This window comes from Lagenorhynchus albirostris, chromosome 9 (assembly GCF_949774975.1).
Source record: "Lagenorhynchus albirostris chromosome 9, mLagAlb1.1, whole genome shotgun sequence".
NCBI classification, from domain to species: Eukaryota; Metazoa; Chordata; class Mammalia; order Artiodactyla; family Delphinidae; genus Lagenorhynchus; species Lagenorhynchus albirostris.
In genome coordinates this window covers 16,091,142-16,112,482 of record NC_083103.1, presented here as the reverse complement: position 1 = coordinate 16,112,482, position 21,341 = coordinate 16,091,142, and the positions used below count along the sequence as shown (strand labels likewise).

Genomic DNA, 21,341 nt, shown 5'->3' with positions numbered 1-21,341 from the left:
GAGTTCATCTTGAATAGCAGTGATGCAAGGACCAAGTCTAAAAGGACTGTAGTACAATAAGAAATTAAGCCTTTCGGGCCTCTCAAGATTCAGGTTGGCCATGCACCATCGCTGGGGCTCAAGGGAAGCTGTGCTGCTTTGTGTGGGCGTGTCACTTCTGATAGGAGAGATTCGGTAACTTACTCAAATTTTGTCCCTTGAATGAAGGGGAGTGTGTGTGTGTGTGTGTGTTCTTCTCCTGCCTTCCTCTTTCAGAGGTGAAACACTCATGGTTTTGGAAAGATGACTATTCTTGTGTTTAAGAAACAGGTATTATTTAAGGTAAGGTATTGTTGCTGATTAGTGACAGAATCTGACTCTCTGGTAACGGATCAAAGGCAAGTATAAGAAGACTAGGACAGCTGTTACCACCAGTTTTAATTCTGTAGTCTTTATGCCTCTTTTTCTTCTGTATTTGTTGTTACATTTTTATATTACTACCATTTCTGCCCCTTGTTTGGTATTGGCCCCTCATGTCAGGCATACAACATGTATCATGGATATTGTATCCTCTATTCTCGAGCTGTCTCCATACTCCCATCATTAATCTTTCATTTAATTGATTCAACAAATATTTGATCATCTTTGGTGTGCTGGGGGGGATAGCAGTGAACAAAATGGGCCAAGTGTTGGCTTTCATGGAACTTGCATTTTAATAGGGAAGGATGGACAATAAACAAATAAATATTTGGTAAGTCTTGCGATGAGATGTACTAAGAAGAAAAATAAAGCAAGGTAGACAATAGAGAATAACAGGAGCATGGAGAGGAAGTTTGTATCCCTGCTAGTTTTATATAGGGTGCTTAGGCAAGATTTTCTCATGAGGTGACATTTGAACTCAGACCTGAATGCAGTTGCCTCTCTCCACTCCAACCATACTGCCTCCTTGCTGTTCCCTGTGCATCTACAGCACAGACTCTGTACTAGTTTACCTTCTGCCTAGAAGACTCTTCTTATGGTTAGCCATGATTTAAATAAATGGGGAAAAGGATTGGGAGCGATCAATTGTGTTATCAGGCAGATGGAATTCCTTCTTCTCTTAGGACTGCAGAGGATTGGTCTGCCTGCCACTGAATTATGTAGAAGATCCTAGCTGGAACTTCTGGATTTCTCTGATGCGCTTAAAATAACATGAATTATTTGATTAAATGTACATGATACTTAGAAGATCTTTCTGAAGGCTTAATCCCACCCAAGTTATTCTGCCCCATTTGCTACCTTAAAAATTTAATTTGATCTATCTGTAATAAAAAACTAAGTTTTAATGTTTTGTCATTTGACCTAATAAAAGTGATTCCCTGGGTAATATCCATAGAGTTGTCCTCCGTCACTTTACTTTCAACACAATAAAAGCTTAGAAAGCTTACTGATAAGTTGGAGCCTAGAAACAGTTTTATTCAAAAGCAGTTTTTAAAACAACAAAAGCCTGTTGTTTTATAAGCTCCTCTGAAAGCTGTACATTTATTGACTTTATCGAGAAGTGCAGTATTTGTGTCTCTTTTACTAATCTTTTTCCTAAGCATATTGAAACTACACCCGTATGATTGATTAGGCTTGTAAAGAAAAGGCAGCTATAAATGAACTGCTGAATAGCATCCCCTATTGGCTTATCTCTAAAATGATAATGCAAAAAACAGAAAATAAATAAAACCTATTTTTTCTGAGCTTATGACTTATGTCATTGCAAAAGAACTGAGTCATTCAACACCACATTCTCATGGTGATGCCTTGTTGGGACCGTAGTAGTCGTGTATATGCTTGTGGAAGAGGAGAATTTCTGTTTGCACTTGCTCTTTAGATTATTCTGTACCTGAAGTGGGTCATTTTCACCATTTTAAAAAATCATTCTTTGCTTTCCGCCTCATCTTTTATTTACACTTTATATAGATAGTGGTGTTTGGAATATATTTTTTTGTTTTAGCTGTTAGCCAATTAGTGATTATCTTTTATAATGGTTTTCAAGGAGAACCGAGATAGGTAAAATTCAGAAATAGTACTGAAACACCCTTTCTAAGAGCAGCTTTAACCTCATTTCCCACCCATACTTTTTCTGGAACCGTAGAACAGACCAAATTAGGTTTCACCAAATTTTCTTTTAGCTAACTGTGCCCTCCAGTGGAGAAAACACAGGGCAGTGAAATAGCCCAGGTAATAAGCAGCAGAGAGGAGGTGATGTAACACATCAAGAGCCAAGCTGCATAACTATTTTCTACATAAAAGAAAGAGCTTGTTTTTACCCCTCATAAGCCAGAATACTATGCATTAGTCCTCCTCTTTATGGGTTTGTTGAACATCCAAAGAGGGATTTATCAGTAGTGCTTTAACTTCATTGCTTTATCAAAATAGTTGATGGAACGCTTTGCCCCGTTTTGTCCCCTCCGTATGGTGTATGCAGTTTATGAAACATCAGGCAAGTTTAGTAAGAGCTGAGGGTAGGGAGTAATTGGAGTTTCCCCCCTAGAATGAGCTTAAACAATGACTTTTTTTTTTAATTTTTAAAGAGACAGAAGAAAACCGGAAATAAATTTAGTGGATGTACACAATAAACATCTTGCTTCTGTACCTATGCATATTTAAAGCATTCGGAAAATTGTGAATGGACCACTACTCCCCTCTTTTCTGAACAGAAAGGGCTGCTGCCTTGTGCTCTGACTGCTGGCCTGAACGTAGTAGTCTTCTGGTGACCACGGGCTTCATCTGTGGGTATGGTGACTGCGTGTGCCTGAGCCCCTGAGAGCATTGCAGAGGCGCACGCTCAGAACACGGGTTGGTACCTGTGCAGCTCTGGGCTGGGGGATGAAGCCAGCCTTAGGGGGTGCTGAATTCTGCTGCGTGATGATGGGCACATTGTGCCTGCAGGCTTCCTCTGTGTCTCTGCACTTCTAGGGTCGGAGAACTGGATCACTCAGTTGAAACATAAAGAGATTTGATGGTAGTTTTTGTGTTGGTGGAAATTTGGAGATATGTTTCACTAAAATAATTTAGTGGGTGATATCTGAGAGATAGTAAACACAGGCTTTCTTTTTCTTGACGTACAAAAACCTGGGCCAACTGGCCTTACAGTGAATTGTCATTTGAAATTTTCAACATATTCAAGAAATATTATTATATATTATTTTAATGGAGTATACATGGAGTATACATTAGGTAAGCTTTTTTAAACATAGAGTGATTCTTAAAATTTAGGCATATGGAGGACAACTAGAAATAAAAATACATGACTTAAAAATCTTACAAATGCAGATTTTGGAGCAAGAACCTTTGCATAGTAAACTTCAAAAGGCATAGTGTCTTTCACTTGAAGCATCTTTTTGCAAAACAATATAAATATCTAAAGGAGACACGGCCAAACTGAACTCATTTTTTAAAAAGTGGACTTTTAGAGGGGAATTTTGAAATTTTTGAGGGGAAATTATGATTTGACTGTGATTTAAGTTCTTTAAAAATTATTTACCTTTATTTTATGATATTTTATTTATTTATAAAAATTCATTTATTTATTTATTTTTGGCTGCGTTGGGTCTTTGTTGCTGTGCGCGGGCTTTTCTCTAGTTGCAGAGAGCGGGGGCTACTCTTTGTTGTGGTGGCTTCTCTTGTTGCGGAGCATGGGCTCTAGAGCTCAGGCTCAGTAGTTGGGGCGGATGGGCTTAGTTGCTCCGTGGCATGTGGGCTCTTCCCAGACCAGTGCCGGAACCCGTGTCCCTTGCATTGGCAGACGGATTCTTAACCACTGCGCCACCAGAGAAGTCCGTATCACTTTTACTTTAAATAATGAATTACTGTTTTAAGATCTGGTTCACTCTGAACTGTAATAACTGACTCTAGAGGGCACTGATGAGCACCAAACACTTTCTAAAAATTTATATTGAAGGTGATTTTTATTAAAATGAAGTTTCCTTTGGTTTTTAATTTAGTACGTGAACATAAATACATATTTTGCCTCCCAAGAGAGCCCAAAGCAAACATACTTAGTTTTTTTTTTCAACTGGGTAAATAATTTACCATTATATTTTGAAATTCTTTGAAAATTCCATTGAATTTGTGCAATTGCTCTAAACCATCTTTGTATCCCGCTTTTGGAAGCTTGTTTAATATTTCAAAAGAAAAGAATCTACTTCATGGATATAAAATACAAATCTTAGTACTGGATAGATTTGCCATCTTTTAAATTCAGATAAATTTGCAGAGATATTTATTTTAATGCTTTAGAAAGAAACTCTTCCAAAGTGTATTCTAAAGTTAGATTTTATAGAATTAACATTTAGCTATTAGAGTCCCAAATAAAATATGCTTTATATATTTTAGGAGATAAAATACTTTAAAAGTATAGTGTGATATATTAATTTGAAGAAAGTGATCAGACTTTTAACATGGGAAAGCTTTTAGAAGATTGCTCCTTTTACCCAAACTCCAAAGATGGTGATGTTGAAGGTGTACATTAAGAAAAAGGTCTATGTTACAGGGAGGAAAGTTTGCTAAACAAAATTAGCATTGCCAATTAGTATTGCCATTAATTGGATTAGTCACTTCAAAGAATGAATTTTTACATAAACCTGCATCCTCTCAACCTATGAAAAAATGATATATTTCCTTTTCTTCTGACTACCCCTCTGTTTAACATTTCTTCTGAATTATCACACTGTTTTCATTACTGCAGGCAGAAAGCCACATTGAAAGAATTCGCTCAGTAATTTGATATGAAACTGTTTCACCGAAGGCAGTGTCGTCCAATAGAACTTTCCATGATGATGGGAATATTTCTTATTTTTCTTTAAATAAATTTATTTTTTATTTTATTTTTGGCTGCATTGGGTCTTCGTTGCTGCGCACGGGGTTTCTCTAGTTGTGGCGAGTGGGAGCTACTCTTCATGTGTGCAGGCTTCTCACTGCGGCGGCTTCTCTTGTTGCTGAGCATGGGCTCCAGTAGTTGTGGCTTGTGGACTCTAGAACACAGACTCAGTAGTTGTGGTGCACAGGCTTAGTTGCTCCTCGGCATGTGAGATCTTCCCAGAACAGGGCTCGAACCCGTGTCCCCTGCATTGGCAGGCGGATTCTTAACCACTGTGCCACCAGGGAAGCCCAATAATGGGAATATTCTATATGTGCCCTGTATGGTTTGGTAGTCACCAACTACATGTGGACTTTGAGCACTTGAAATGTGGCTAGTGCAACTGAGGAACTGAATTTTTAGTTTTATCTAATTGAAATTAAAATTAAATTAAAATTAATAGCCATGTGGCTAGTGACTACTGTGATGGACAGTGTAGATTTAAAGTGCCTCTGCTGAGTGATAGATATATCAGGGATTGGATTATGACTGATGGTATGTATGCATATCCATTCAGTCCTTTGCATTTTTATAATCTTGCCTGAGATTCTATAATATGTAAACATATGGCTTTAAAATAACTACCTTTATGTGGAAAGAAGAGGAATTTTGTTCTGAAAACTAAGTTGATGTGTCTGTTTAGGTCTAGAATTCTGTGACTCTTAAAACCCACAAATTAAAGTGTTTGTGCCCTTTGGGTATAGCATAAACCATGAAGGTTTTCTTCATGTTAAATACAATTACATGTTAAAATACGGATACACAGGATATGAAAACTGACTGCAAATGGAGTGACTGATTAAAACGAAGCAAAAAAACCCAACACACCAAATCATGTCTGGTAAATAATGTCAAAAAGTTTGAATGGGGCTTCCCTGGTGGTGCAGTGGTTGAGAGTCCGCCTGCTGATGCAGGGGACATGGGTTCGTGCGCCGGTCCGGGAAGATCCCACATGCTGTGGAGCAGCTAGGCCCGTGAGCCATGGCCGCTGGGCCTGTACGTCCGGAGCCTGTGCTCCACAACGGGAGAGGCCACAACAGTGAGAGGCCCGCGTATTGCAAAAAAAAAAAAAAAAGTTTGAATGATGCTTTATAGTTTCCCAGGCAGTTGCAATTCAATCTTCTTCTTGGATTATTAGCCCCATTTTACAGGTGAGGGGACCATGATTTAATCAAAGTTTAAGGCTTATTCATTCAACAGACATTTATTTTTCATTTACGATTATACGTAGATTTCTGGGTTAGAAATGGAAGAACAGCCCTCCCTTGTAGGAGCTAACAATCTAGTGGGGGCAATTAAACAAATAAATAAGAAATTATAATATAGTATGTTCAGTACTGTGCTCTATTTATGCAAAGGATGCAGTGGAAGAGCAGGAGAAGCCCCTGACTGATGAGGACATCGGGAGTCCTCCAGGTGAAGAATGTCGGGGAAGGGCACTCCAGGAAGAGGAGACAGCAGGAGCAAAGGTGCGAAAGTGCTCATGTTCTAATCAGGGAATAAATTTAGGACACTGAAGATACCTGAAAACTCAGGTGTTCAAAATTTATTACTGGTATTACATCATCTTGACCTCATTTTTTTCTTCTAGCTCAGCCTGAAGAAGGGTAGGGCTAAAAAGAACTCCTGGTACAGTGATAAAGCATCCAAGTAACAATTTCAAGGAGAAAGTTAAAACTAGATTTAGCTATTTGGCAAACACTAACTTACAATATTGATGTGCTTACTAGAAATCATTTTATTTATTAAAGCAGATCCCTAAAGGTCTCTGTTCCCCTTGCTTGTTCCTACTTTCACACCTTTGCTCCTGCTGTCTCCACAGGACTTTAATTCATTGCTGTTTTCCCAGGGCCTAGAACAGTTCCTGACACATATTAGGTGCTCGGTAAATATTTGGTGAATGAAGAAATGAGTCCTAGGTTATTATCCTAAAAGTCACTGTGAATGTTTAAAAGTATTAAAATGTGTTTTTTTCAAACTTGAAAAATTCAGACATTTTTATTATTCACAGTGGCCTTCCCACCCCTCCACCCAGTGTTTCACTTACCTGTTGTATATAACAAGCTATCCTAAAACTCAATGGTTTAAGAAAGCAACCAAATATATTATTGCTAGTGATTTGTGGATCAGGAATTTGGGCAGGGCTCAGTGGATACAACTTTATTTCACATGGTAATCGCTGAGGCAGCTCCACTGGGGCTAGAACGTTCAAGACGGCCTCACCTCCATATCTGTGGCCTTGGAACTCTTTGAGGGGAGCCTCAGTTCTTCTCCATGTGGCCTTTCTAGGTGGTCTCTCATCATTCACTACACTGGGTTGAGCTTTACATGACAATGAGATTGTTCCAAGGAGGTAAAAACAGAAGTTGTAAGGTATCCTAAAGCCTTGACCTGGAAATCATACAGTGTCACTTCTGCCACATTCTGTTTGTCAGAACAAGTCACAGGACCCTCCCAGAATCAAGTGGGAGGGAAAGGGTTCCACCTTTTGATGGAAGAGTGGCAGATTCCCATAGCAAAGTGGCATAAGATGGGAGATACTGTTGCAGCCATCTTTGGAAATGATCTACTACAGTCAGCCCTCTAAGCATAACAATTCACATCTCTTCCACATGCAGAATACACTTACCCCTCTTCCAGAAGTTTTGGAGAAGTTTTATCCCATTACTTCAACCTGAAGTTGAGGACCTTATCATTTAAATAAAGAACAGATGCACATGAAGTTTCTCAGGCACCTCTGCTCTGGTGCAGCTTCTTATGATCTAGAGGTCTATGAACTAAGAAGACAAGTTGCCTACCCTGCTCACCTGACCCACCCACACCCAACATATACTGGTGAGACAGGGACAGGAAAATTGCAGTAGGTATTCCCATTCAAAAAAAGGAAGAATGAGAAGTACATAGCTATCACTGGTCCATAGCAATTTTGAAATCCAGCTGGGCACTATGTTGCCAGTTTTCTTATTCCACATATTGAAAATGTTCCTTGATTTGTGCCCATTTCTGCTCCTTGGGAGTTGTTCCCTAGTACATTGTTTCCTGAGACTGTCAGCTCTACCCTTTGGGCTTCTGGCTTTCTCCTCTGCTGCTTTTCTTTTCCATAAGAGATGAGTTATATTTGCAGCTGAGTAGCTTTTTCAACATGCTTCCTATCTATATGAAGTTGGAACCCCCCCCGACACATTTTTTTCATTTTGAACTGTTTCTTTCTCTTTTAGTCCAAGATGGTAGTGCTTTTAGCACTACAATTTTCTTAGAAACTTTGAGGGTTTTCTGTGAATTTTATTGGGGGTTGATTTTATGTCCCCAAATCTACATCCATTATTTTTTCCAAGACAGACTTGTCTTTGGTTTGCATCTATAAGACAAGGTCCTTATGATTCTTACAAGTCCCTTTGTATAGGTGAGAAGAGTCTACTAGATAATGCCTTAAATATTTCCAGGATCTCAACAAAAGATTTTAGGGACAAACCCTTGATTTGATATTTACCCTGACACCATTTCTTAATTTGAGAATCTTTTGCCAATCCTGTGCCCTCTATATCTTCTTGAAAATTCTGCTTGAAAGTTAAACAGTTTAGTTTATTTCTATCTGGAAATAATTTGGTATTTGAATTTGTATTCTTTGCTTTTGTAGATGATTGATTTGTACAGTAGGTTTTTTAGGGGATACAGTGATGTGTAAGACAGACATAGAGATTATTATCCATCTTTCCCTCCTTGAATATAGTCAACCAGCTCCATAAATAATAGAATCACACATAGTGATAAGTGCTCTGATGGAATAAAGGAAGGATAAAGAGGATTGAAAGTAACTGGTATGTGAGTGGTGAAGTGGTGGGGATAATTTAGGTAGGATGGTCAGGGAGGCCTCTCTGAAGACATGATATTGAGTGGAGACCTTAGTGATGAGAAGGAGCCAATCTTGTGAAGGTCTACAGTAAGAGTGTTCCAGACAGAGGGAAAAGCAAGTAAGAAGACCCACAGGTGGGACTGGGCTTGGTGTGTTTGAGAAAAGGCAAGGCCTTTGGCTGAGCTGTGTGACTAGGTGTGGAGTGTAAGGGGGAAAAGGGTAGTAGAAGAGGTAGGTATAGATGAGGCCATGAAAGATCCCATAGGACATGGAAAGGACTTTGGATTTTATTCATTCTGAATATTGGGAAGTCATGGAGGAATTCAAGAGGGGTAGTGATGTGATTTGATGCCATTCACTTTTGTAAAGGTGACTGTGACCGCCGTGTGGTGAATAGACTGGAGTGGCCAAGGGTGGAAGCTGGATGGGCACTAAGGAGCCTTGCAGTCATCTAGGAGAGATGTGCATGGTGGCCCCTTGAACTAGGGTATGGTGCTTTAGGGCATGAGAAATGCTTGTACAGGGTATATATGTGAGAGATAGAGTGGACAGGTCTTGTGGGTGGATTGGGTATAGGATGTGGGAAGGAAGAATCAGAGCTGGCTTCTAGGCTTTTGGCTTGAGTAGCTGATGGGTGGTCCCATGGGGAGTCTGCAAGATGATCAAGCTTGAAGTGGGAATCAAGAGTTTTACTGTGACTGTTATTAAGTTTGTGATACCTACTATGAAAATAAGATTGATGATAATAAAAACTCCTAAAAATGAAATTTTTTTATCTTATGGCTTTTTAAACGTGCTTTTTTTTTTTTTTTTTCTCGGTATTCGGGCCTGTCACTGCTGTGGCCTCTCCCGTTGCGGAGCACAGGCTCCGGACGCGCAGGCTTAGCAGCCATGGCTCACGGGCCCAGCTGCTCCGCGGCACGTGGGATCCTCCCGGACCGGGGCACGAACCCGTGTCCCCTGCATCGGCAGGCGGACTCTCAACCACTGCGCCACCAGGGAAGCCCTAAACGTGCTTTTTTATTCATTAGGAAACTTTGCCACTATTTAGATTGAGACGCAGTGAAGCATATGGATGTGTATTGGAGGATATATATTTTTTAATGTGCAGCCATTTACTGTGAAATTAGTAGTACAACCAAACACCTTCCAGAGTTAGGCAGTGTTTTTTGTACTATGTTGTAAAAACTTCATGCGCCCCTGAAAAAAAAATGTCGATTTGTTTTTTTTCCCCTATTTATTCCAACTGGGCGTGGTCATAAAGGGTCATGTGTCATTTGTTACTCATATGCTATTGTTATGGAGAGTTCATTTGTTTTTACTATTAAAAATGGTGGCATGATAGTAATCAAAATGTTCTGGGAGAGCCTTCTAGAGGGGCGTAACTCTTGGCATTGAAACCAGCATTTAGCTGAGGCCAGACTCCTAACTACATAAAGCAGAATTGAGGAAGGTGAATGGCTTTGATGGATTAAAGTGCTGCTTGTGAAGGACAGTAACTTCACTTTTCCATGTGAGCTAACAGCTTTTTTATTGTGGAGTTTAGATGCAAAATGAGATAATAGGTTTTTCAGCCTATCTCCAGAGTCATTTGGAGATGGTGTTTTGACTAGATCTGCCATTCAAGTCAGCAAGCCTTAGAAATAATTCATGATTTTATTTTCAAATTGTGATTTTAGGCTATTATCACGAGATGGTTATGATGCCACTCTATTTTACTATAATTGGGCTGGGAGGAAATAATCCTTTATATAAGGTGAGTTAATGGTTTATTGCTGTTAGCACTTATTTTACCTTTTTTAGTAAATGAAAATCATTTAAACTTAATTTAAATTCAAATGGATATTTTATAGAGAGCATAACTGATTGAAAACCACAAAAAATAAGTCCTCTTGGTAACAAAACGTTCAGTTTTTCCTTCTTTTTGAAACCTTGAGTCAAAATGTGCTAGTGAGTGAGAGTGTTTGTATTCCAGTGGTGTAGCTGAACCAGACAGGTCTGCAGCGCAAGGGATTATTTTTAGACACTGGGATGCCATTTTTATCCTGCGAAAATATTCATCAGTGTCTTGCTGACAGGCCATCAGTTTTATAAATGTGTCACACAGACCAGATTTTATTCTTTGTCTCATTTTCCCTCCAACTCTTTTCCTTTCCCTTTGATTTGTTCCTATAACTGTTTGGAGGAGGAGAATTGTTTTTTTTATTTCAATTCATGTATCAGATACTTGAATTCACAGATTTTCAGCATCACACAGTTCATTCATCTCTCTGCAGCTGCTCACGCATCTCTGCTTATTATCTATTACGGGAAAACTGTTATAGATTACTGAACTGTAGGCAAGGAAAAGAGGAACGTGTGCATTGGAGGCTCTCTCTTCATGGGCCCATTCAGTTTTTGGCTGCCTTCTCCAGATATGTTATTTTATGTATGTATTTGTATGCAGTGTGTGTGTGTGTGTTTACTTACTTGTCTCACCCAACTAGGGACTGGCATTATTTTGCATGAGCGATAGCTGCGTAAGGGCCTAGGGGTTACTATATGTGGCAGAAAGCCTATTGGTTTGTGTTGAAAATAAGTCCATCATTATCTCTAAATACATACAACACCAATCATTTGTTAGGAGGCCCTTCTTTTATTCTGGATGGTTGAGTGGCAGATACAGCCACAACAGGAGAATCCCTGCAATCAAGAGAAAGCAAGGGGCAGCTCATAAATAGAGTAAATTCTTTTTTTTTTAAACAAAGTATACTCACGTCTCATTTTTATAAAAGTTTAGATTTCCAAAGTGGGCGTGGTGTTCACTTGCCCATCTCTCTAATAAATGTTTACTGAGTAGATACTTCAGGTCCTAACACATTAATTGCTCTGGTAGATACCAAGTCTCGGAAAACAGGCTTCCTGACTTGTAGAGTTTATAGTTATTTTAAAGAGAGAAGATATATGTGGATATTTCACAGACATGGTTGTATAGTTTACTGGGGAAGAGTGTAGGCACAGGAGCCGGAAATTTGGGTTTTCAACTTGTGCTTGTCATCTCCTAGTTCTGTTACCTTGGGCAAATTATTTAGCTTCTCCGAGCCTCAGTTTCTTCATCTACAAAATTGGTATGTACCTTGAAGCTACTGACTGTAAACGTTAAAAAAGATGGTGCTTGGGCTTCCCTGGTGGCGCAGTGGTTGAGAGTCCGCCTGCTGAGGCAGGGGACATGGGTTCGTGCCCCGGACCGGGAAGATCCCACATGCCACGGAGCGGCTAGGCCCACGAGCCATGGCCGCTGAGCCTGCACGTCCAGAGCTTGTGCCCCGCAACGGGAGAGGCCACAACAGTGAGAGGCCCGCGTACCGCAAAAAAAAAAAAAAAAAAAAAGAAAAGGTGGTGCTTATTTAGCAATATGCTAAGGATATAGACCATCATGCCTAGAACCTAGTGAGCACATAATAAATGCTAGTTAATTTATAATAACAGTAATAGCAATAACAGGGATAATAATGAATATTTGATGAGTATTCTATAGTGCTCTAACAGTCAGGATTGTATTCAGCTATAAATAACAGAATACCTGACTCTGGTGGCTTAAATAGATAGGTATTTATTTATCTAATAAGAGGTCTAGGGCAGGCCAGATTGAATATTCATCATTCAGTAATGTTTATTGAAAATCTATATGCCAGCTCCTATTCTAGGCACAGGGATTCATCAATAAGTAAAATATAACAGTCCCTACCCTCCTAAAGCTTTTATTCTAACTAGGGAGAGAGGTAAAATAAAATAAAAATGTAAGTTATTAGTGTACTAGGAGGTGGACTTCAGAAAAAGCTTCATAAAGGAAGGCCCATTTAATTAGGTCATAAGAGAACAGTAGAGTTTTAGTAAATGAAGGCTAAGAGAAAATACACAATAAATGTAAGGAAGGATGGAGGGCCATCCCCAAAATGGACTTTCTGTGTTAGTCATCAAGTAGTCAGGAACCATGAATGTAAGATTTTTGTAAGTTTTCTAAATTAAAAAAATCTTATGTGTTAATGGTATTATTCTTGCTTTATATAACAATTAGCAATCAGATACTTCAAACACCAATAATGATACTAGTATATAGTGCTTTTATGTCAAACATTGTTCTAAACAGTAATAATAATGGCTGACACGTATAATTAGCACATATAATGCTAATTATGTGCCAGGAACTGTTGTAAGGATTTGATATCCATATTCATATCCTGGTCTCTGAGTTAAGTACTATTGCTATTGCCATTTTATAGACAGGTGCATTGAGGTAGTTGAGTAGCTTGGATCAGGGTTGTTTGTCTTCGAGAACAAGGAAAGCGGCAGCCAGAGAGATAGCATCTCATTCTCTAGTCCAGAGGATCAAGTAGGTGAGAGTAATGCTAATGGAATGTAAGTAGGTTGCATCCCTAAATCCTGAGCAAAGGAAGGAAGGAGAAATCAAGGGCCTGAGTTGGGCCTGAGATGGCTCATACAAACACTCCTATCCCTGGCCTCTACCACTCGGCTTACCAGTAGATGTGATTTGGTCCAGAACTCTTATACTTCACAGATAGTCTTCCCACAAGTAAGCCTCAAGCATATACTTTCCTCATCAGGTACCATTAGAATCCTTTGCTCATAGAGAGAGTATCTTTTTTGTTTGTTTTTCTCTTGGTTATCTCTTGAATTAAATGAAAAAGGACTTTTGCAGCTTCAGTGTTGGCCTTCTAAAGGACTGAGTTTCCAAGATTAAGCACATTTAGGTAGTATCTGAATAGCTCTTATAGAACAAATGTTATGACATGGCCTGTCTATTAAAATTTCCATCTGGTTTCTTGTATACATTCTGTCCCAAATTAGAAGCTGCCAATCCATCAGCATACAGGTGTGGTCCACTCTTAAGGAAAGCTGGTGTAAGAGAATATAAATTTACAAAAATAGCTAAAGTAGGACGGGATGTTTACATTCCAAAAAGACCCTTAAGGCTTCTATTAAGTTAATTGGGGAGTTTGCTTTACATAATAATTTAAAGAACAGATTTTATTTATACAGTATATAAATATGAGACCACAGTTATTACCTAAAGGGTAAACTTACTTATATATACATTGCATGGAGGACTCGGTCATGATACAATGTCATGTTTATTCTCAGTGAAGGTGACAATTATGTAGTCAGGTAGCACATGCAGAGAAGACCGTAGCCTATTTAAAGGCCAAGAGGGAACAAATTCAATGTAAAATATTGCAGCAGTCCTCACTATTTCCTTAATTATTCTTATGTTATATGTTATCAGCTGGCTCACTAAAAGTGGCTCTGTTGTCTTTATTTTTTTTTAGTTTTTATTTTGGCTCTGTTGTCTTTAAATGAAAGCTGAGTAGATGGCTCCAGGGAAGATCCAGTTTAGAGACAACTTTGTGGGAACTTTGAGTCTGTTTGAATCTTTAGCTTGCTAGAAAAGTAACTCAGGATTATAAGGCACTTTGTTGCTATAAATTGCCCACATAGAGTAAACCATCATCTCTTAATGCTGAATTTTACAACTGCCTTTCTCCAAGTACTTGGTATTACGGTAAAACAGTAGAAAACCTACAAAATTCCCCTCTCAATACCCTCTTATCCTTTTTGGCCTTTGATCAGTCCTGTTTCTCTTTTGTTTTCCCCACTATACCTCTGGGTCTCAGGTCAGGAGAGATGGATTGAAGCAGTGAGAGTACAGTGGGCATGGCTGTCCACTTCTCCAGGAGTGGTAGAATAGGTTCAGCTCTTTATTTTGTTTCATTTCTAGAACAGACCATCTCACTGAGGCAGTAACCACATAGGGACTTCCATAGTGTAATTCAGTTTAAGTTAGCACTTACAGAATATAATTTTATTTGAATTTTAAACTTTAAAAAAACATTATGTAAGAAATACATTTAATTATTATAGAAAAGTAGAAAATGCAGCTAAGTAAAAAGAAGAAAATAAAAATTACTTACAGTCCTCTACCTAGAGGTAACTACCATCAACTTCTTGGTCTATGTATGACCTTTTAGACTTTTTCCAACGTACACACAAACATACACATACATGTGTATGTGTAAATCTTTTTTTATATAAAAGATAGCAATCGTACTTGTCATTCCTACTATTGCATCTGGGAATTGGCTTGTTTATAAGCGAGGTTTTTCATAAGCTTCTTTTGGCTCATCATTAGATAATGGTCATTAGAAATTCCAACTAAGGATCTTTAGGAGAAATAAGTGTCGTTAAAACAAATATAGTCAATTTTGTTCCTCATGGTTTTTCTCCAATTTGTCTTCACTTAGCAATATATCATGGACACCTTTCACTGCCAATAGCTGTTCTTTGGTGCTATAATTTTTGATGGCTGCATTGTGTTTCTATTGTATTGACATACTATCATATATAATATAGGTATTATATATAGTATATGTAGTATACATGTGTATGGATATACTATGTATTACTATATATACCATAATTATATACTGTATATCTACTATATCCATATACAGTATATATATTCTTAATTATATATTCTGTGTAATTTATTTAGTGGTCCCTTATTGTTGAATGGTTTCGATTTTGCTATTGCAAACAGTGCTGCGGTACACCAGCATCTTAAAGGTCATGTTCATTCTGAAAAGCTAAAAAGGAAAGGCAATAGAGCGTTAAGTTAGTAAGGGCCAGCAGATGGCATGGAAAGGCATGACATTTAAAGAATTGCTTCAGATGCCCTTGTTTCTTAAGGATCAATGACCAATTAAGAAAAACTGTACAATTAAGGACTACTGTACATCTACTAGAATCTAGTAGAACACTGAAATTTATGAGTTGAGCAGTGAGGCATCCTAATCTTGTGAGGAATTGAAGATGTTTTCAAAACATTAAATAGATGGTATTAATCTTTCCAGCATACCTGTAAGGTAGGTGAATAGGTCAGTAAACAACATAACTTTAACATCAGGCATCAGAGACCTTACTGTTTCTCTTTTTCAGCTCTAGTTCAGACTGTGAGACTTTGTTAAATAATTTACATTCGAAAGAGTTGTGGAACTTTTACTAGAGCCCAGTGAGTTGCCACAGTTCCTTTGGAATAAAAAGACGTATAAGTAAATAAATGGGACTGCTGAAAAGTACATAAGATTGCATTTTAGATCAGCCTTTTTTTAGAATTAATGTTTGAAGGAGGTAGCTTCTTGAAGAGAGGAGAGTATGTGTCCTTTGGGTCCATAATGCTCCCAGACAGCTGTGCTTGCTACCTAACCACTGCATCTGAGCGAGGACTTATCCATGAACTTGAATAAAGCAGGCTTCAAGCAACAAGCAGAAAATCATTTCACTGATCTTTACCACCTCCAGAACACCAATGGTTCACAGGTGAAATAAAGTTATAAAACAAGCCTCAAGTTTTCTACCTTTCTTGTTAACTTTTTTTGGAAGAAAAGTTGAAAACAGTTAAAAGAGTTTTTGATTCAGTTACTCATGTTCTTTCTTTCTTGACTTTCTAAAGATGAGCTAGCTGTAGGTCTATTTTATTATCATAAATCATAGGTCTGACTTGACGTGTACTGTTTCTAACACTTGTGGATGTGTGTTTGTTTCAATAATTAAAGGTGAGAAAGAAGTCATGACCATGACTTTGTATTCACCATAGCCATGGAACCATAGGGTCTTGGCTATTCATTTAATATGTGACTACACTTAAAAAGATGCTGAAACTGAGGCTCAGAAATGTTGATTAGTGGTCAAGGTTCACTGAGCTAGCAGAACCAGGGCTAGAACCAAGGTTTCCTGACTGCTAGTCAACTCACCCCTTTTTAATATATCAATAGAATATGATCTCTGTAACTGAGAAACATGGTGTTGGGTTATATGAAGCTCCTTTAAAAAGATTAGGTTGAAAATGTATCTCACTGAGTGTTCATTTTGAAAAGTGTGATAGTCGTTAAGTTGCTTAGCATAATTTCATTGGCAGTCTTGGGTTTTCTTAAAAAGTACAGAGGATTCAGCTAGATGTCGTCTGATAGGAGAGAACTGTGCTTCCGTGCTTCCATGGTTTTGGCTTTTCATGGATAAGAAAAAAAAAAAACTATTGGAGAGAATAGATTAGATTCTTCATTTCCTTCCTCAAATTTGTTGTTGATACTAGCCAATCTTCAAGATATATATCATAAATTGTTTATTGGGGAAGCTGTTTTGAAGTTCTTTTTTATTTTATTTTTTATTGAGGTATAGTTGCTGGACAATGTTTTGAAGTTCTTGACCAGGCCTGAGTCAGAATGAATTCGGTTTCTTCTAGGTGTAAAGTACCTACGGATGTGGTGAGGCTTCTTTGGCCGAAGCATGAACGTTTAGGCTAGGGAAGTATTTGATCCTTGAAAAAGAAATAATTTACTAGGAAACTCTGGCTTAAAATATGACTTTATTGCAATGTTACTGTGATAAACCTAGTTGAAAGCAGAATAGCTTTTTAGTTGGGAGGGACTTATTTGTCAAAGTGGCTAAAATCCGGCGTCTCTTTGTTGGAGGAATTTACCCACTTCTTATCTGAAGAATATTGTTAAGAGCTTAAACTGGATGAGTTTGTTTGAAATAAACCAAATAATCTACACTAGACCCTCCATATATATATATATACCTATCTACTTTGGTGTGTATAAATTCAGACCATTCAGAAGAAGTTAATTATTGGAATTCCCAAGTAGATCTCATTATAACTCTTCCACTTTTATCAGGCCTGAATTATATATTTCAAGGACACTCATGTAATAGACACTGTTGTCCTACTAGTGTGTTTTCGTACTGTTTATTAGCTAAGGAAGTGTTTGATTTAGTTATCACTCTTCCAGTTAAATGCATATAATCATAAGATATGTCAAGAACTAATTATTTCTTGTTTTGAGCTAAAGGACTGTTCCAGTTTGGACTTGTTGAAGTAACTTCAAGCCTGTAGGCATTTACGAGATGTAAATTTCTTACATAGACTTAGAGGGAATGTTATGGTTTATGTTGAATATAAAACAATTACATAGACTGGACAATTGTCATTTGAATGTTACCTACTCCAGGTGAAGAAGAAAATGGAGCCAGGATTACGTAACATATCAGAGATAAGAATCTTGTAACTATGCCATCAACTCATTCTTTTTCTTTGCCTTATTTCTTTGGCCGCACTGTGCGGCCTGTGGGATGTTAGTTCCCTGACCAGGGATTGAACCCGGGCTGGCCACAGTGAAAGCACAGAGTCCTAACCATTGGACTGCCAGGGAATTCCCTTCCTTGCCTTATTTCATGATCTAATTTTTTTTAAATTTATTTATTTATATTTTTGGCAGTGTTGGGTCTTCGTTGCTGCGTGTTGGCTTTCTCTAGTTGCCATGAGCGGGGGCTACTCTTCCTTGTGGTGCGTGGGCTTCTTATTGTGTTGGCTTCTCTTGTTGCAGAGCACGGGCTCTAGGTGCGTGGGCTTCAGTAGTTGTGGCACGCGGGCTCAGTAGTTGTGGCTCGCAGGCTCTGGAGCGCAGGCGCAGTAGTTGTGGCGCCCGGGCTTAGTTGCTCCATGGCATGTGGGATCTTCCCAGACCAGGGCTCAAACCCATGTCCCCTGCAGTGGCAGGCGGATTCTTAACCACTGCACCACCAGGGGAGTCCCTCATGATCTAATTAACCATTAGGATTAGAACTAGATAAAAAGAGAACTTCAGTTCTGTTTTCTTTGCTTCCAGTTATTTTGAACTTGTGAACAGTATTTAGCTTCGAATAACAGGTTAGTCAGGCTTTGCCATCCTAGAGGCTAGGATGTGATTAAATCAGCTGGACTTAATGATTGTTGTTGTCTGTAAAGTTTAGAGGTTCAGATTACTGGAAGGTAACGGGGGTAGAGAGTAAAGAGAAACGTCCTTCTCAGTATTGAGCACAACATGGGGCCCATTCCCTGGCATGTTATATTTGGGAAACACCAGACAGATTGGCTGGGGTTAAGAGGCTGGTAAAGGAATAATGAAAAATAAAGTTGGATTCTGCATCATCAGATTAATGAGCAAGGAACTCTTTGGAGTATTTATGTATGCACCATGCATCCTTGCTAAATGTGACTGTTTTAGGCACTTTCAAGTTTATAAGTCAGTGTTCTATTGCGTAGTGGGTTCATGTTCTGGGGATCAGATTTAGGATGATGTGACCATTGGCAAGTCACTTAACCTTTCTGAGATGGTTACTTTATTTATAAAATTAGATATTGGGAATTCCCTGGCACTTCAGTACTTGGGACTTGGTGCTTTCACTGCTGGGGCCCGGGTTCAGTCTCTGATTGGGGAACTAAGATCCCGCAAGCTGCATGGTGTGGCCCCCAAAATAAAAATTAGTTACTATAATAAGATCTTATTATCTATAACCCTCGCATAGTTGCTGGGGTAGCTACTAATTGAGTGTTGGGACAATTAAATTATCTGTAAAGTGCTCGCTACTGTGTTTGGCACAGAGTAGGTCCTCCATAAATTTAGATACATGTAAAAAGGGCTGTTCTACCCATGGGAGCAATCCAAATGTAGGTTCCTCTGCATTCTGTTTTGTAAATTGAATGATGTGTTAATGGAAGTCTTACTTCCTGAATTCAGGGGACCATAGGGCAAGAGAAATAGCAATTTCTTTTCTTTTCTTGGTCTAGCCCTTGGTGAAAAGCTAATCTTTACTAACTTTTTTTAAAAGAGACTTTTAAAAATTGAGGCAAAATTCTCATAACAGAAAATTAACCATTAACCATTTTAAAGTACACAGTTCGATGGAATTTAGGACATTCACAGTGTTGTGCAACCATTACTTCTATCTAGTGCCAACACATTTTTCTCACCCTAAAACGAAACACCATACCAAGTAAGCAGTCACTCTTTATCCCTCTTTCCCCAGCTCCTGGCAACCACTAATCTTTCTTCTCTGTGGATTTACTATGCTGGATGTTTCATGTAAATGGGATCATACAGTGTGTGATCTTTTGTATCTGGCTTCTTTCACTTAGAGTGTTTATACCTAAGGTTCATCCACATTGTAACATGTGCCAGTACTTCATTCCCTTCTATGGCTGAGTAATGTTCCATTGTATGGGTATGCCACATTTTGTATATCCATTCATCAGTTGATGGACATTTGGGTTGTTTCAACTTTTGGGCTATTAATGTACAAGTTTTTGTTTGAATGCGGTTTTCAATTCTTTTGAGTATATACCTAGGAATGGAATTAATGGGTCACATGGTAACTCTGCGTTTATCTTTTTGAGGAGCCACTAAATGGTTTTTCCCCAGTGGCTGTACCATCTTGCTTTCCTACCAGCAATGTAGAAGGACTCCACTTTCTTTCTTTTTTTTTTTTTAATTGCATAATTTCACTATCACGCAGAGAAAATTACTGCTAGATCTCTTTCTTTCCTTCTTTCTTTCTTTCTTTCTTTCTTGCTTGCTTGCTTGCTTGCTTGCTTGCTTGCTTGCTTGCTGTGTTGGGTGTTTGTTGCTGCGCGCGGGCTTTCTCTAGCTGTGGAGAGCGGGGGCTACTCTTCATTGTGGTGTGCGGGCTTCTCATTGTGGTGGCTTCTGTTTTTGCAGAGCATGGGCTCTAGGCATGCGGGCTTCAGTACTTGTGGCTTTCAGGCTCAGTAGTTGTGGCTCTCAGGCTCTAGAGTGCAGGCTCAGTAGTTGTGACACATGGGCTTAGTTGCTCCGCGACATGTGGGATCTTCCCTGACCAGGAATCGAACCTGTGTCCCCTGCATTGTCAGGCGGATTCTTAATCACTGCACCACCAGGGAAGTCCCCAAGGACTCAACTTTCTGTACGTCCTGACCAACACTTGCTGTTTTCCATTTTCTTTTTAAAAAAAATTGTGGCCAAACTAGTTTGTCATTGTAGTTTTAACTTGTGTTTTCCTAATGATGTTGAACATTTTTTCATGTGCTTGTTAGCCACTTGTATATCTTTTTTGGATAAATATCTATGCAGGTCTTGACCATTTTAATATTGGGTTGTCTTTTTGTTGTTGAGTTGTAGGAATTCTTTATATATTTTGGGTATTGGTCCCTTATTAGATATATGATTTGCAAATATTTTCTCCCATTCTTTGGTTTGTCTTTTCACTCTCTTGATATTGTCCTTTGATGCACAAACAAATGTAGGTTTTTTTTTTTTTTTTTTTTTGCGGTATGCGGGCCCCTCACTGTTGTGGCCTCCCCTGCCACGGAGCACAGGCTCCGGACATTCAGGCCCAGCGGCCATGGCCCATGGGCCCAGCCGCTCCTCAGCATGTGGGATCCTCCTGGACCGGGGCGCAAACCTGCGTCCCCTGCCTCGGCAGGCGGACTCTCAACCACTGCGCCACCAGGGAAGCCCACAAATTTAGTTTTGATGAGGTCCAACCTACCTATTTTTTTCTTTCGTTGCATGTACTTTTGATGTACTTTTAGTAGCTTCTTAATTTTCCTTTCTGTACCCCTTCCACTTTCTAATATTCCTCACCTATTGCTAATATTTGTTGAGAATTTATAATATGGTAAGTTCCATGCTAAGTACATTGTATACATTATGCTGTTTAATTCTCAAACAATCCAGTATGGTGAGTACTATTATTAACATTATTTTA

General features: G+C 38.8%; 1 protein-coding gene across 5 annotated transcripts in view; it reads left to right on the top strand.

Moving 5' to 3' along the window:
* The window catches only part of HSD17B12 (hydroxysteroid 17-beta dehydrogenase 12), a 179,620-nt gene that overhangs the window by 18,494 nt on the left and 139,785 nt on the right, over positions 1-21,341 (top strand). For 2 of the 5 annotated variants that reach the window (XM_060159367.1, XM_060159368.1), the window contains one exon: positions 6,226-6,336. The exons of the other annotated variants lie outside the window; for them this stretch is intronic. In XM_060159367.1, coding sequence (XP_060015350.1) covers positions 6,291-6,336 — 46 coding nt within the window. In that variant the 5' untranslated portion in view covers positions 6,226-6,290. The remainder of the gene's footprint in view (positions 1-6,225; positions 6,337-21,341) is intronic. 5 annotated transcript variants of the gene reach the window in all.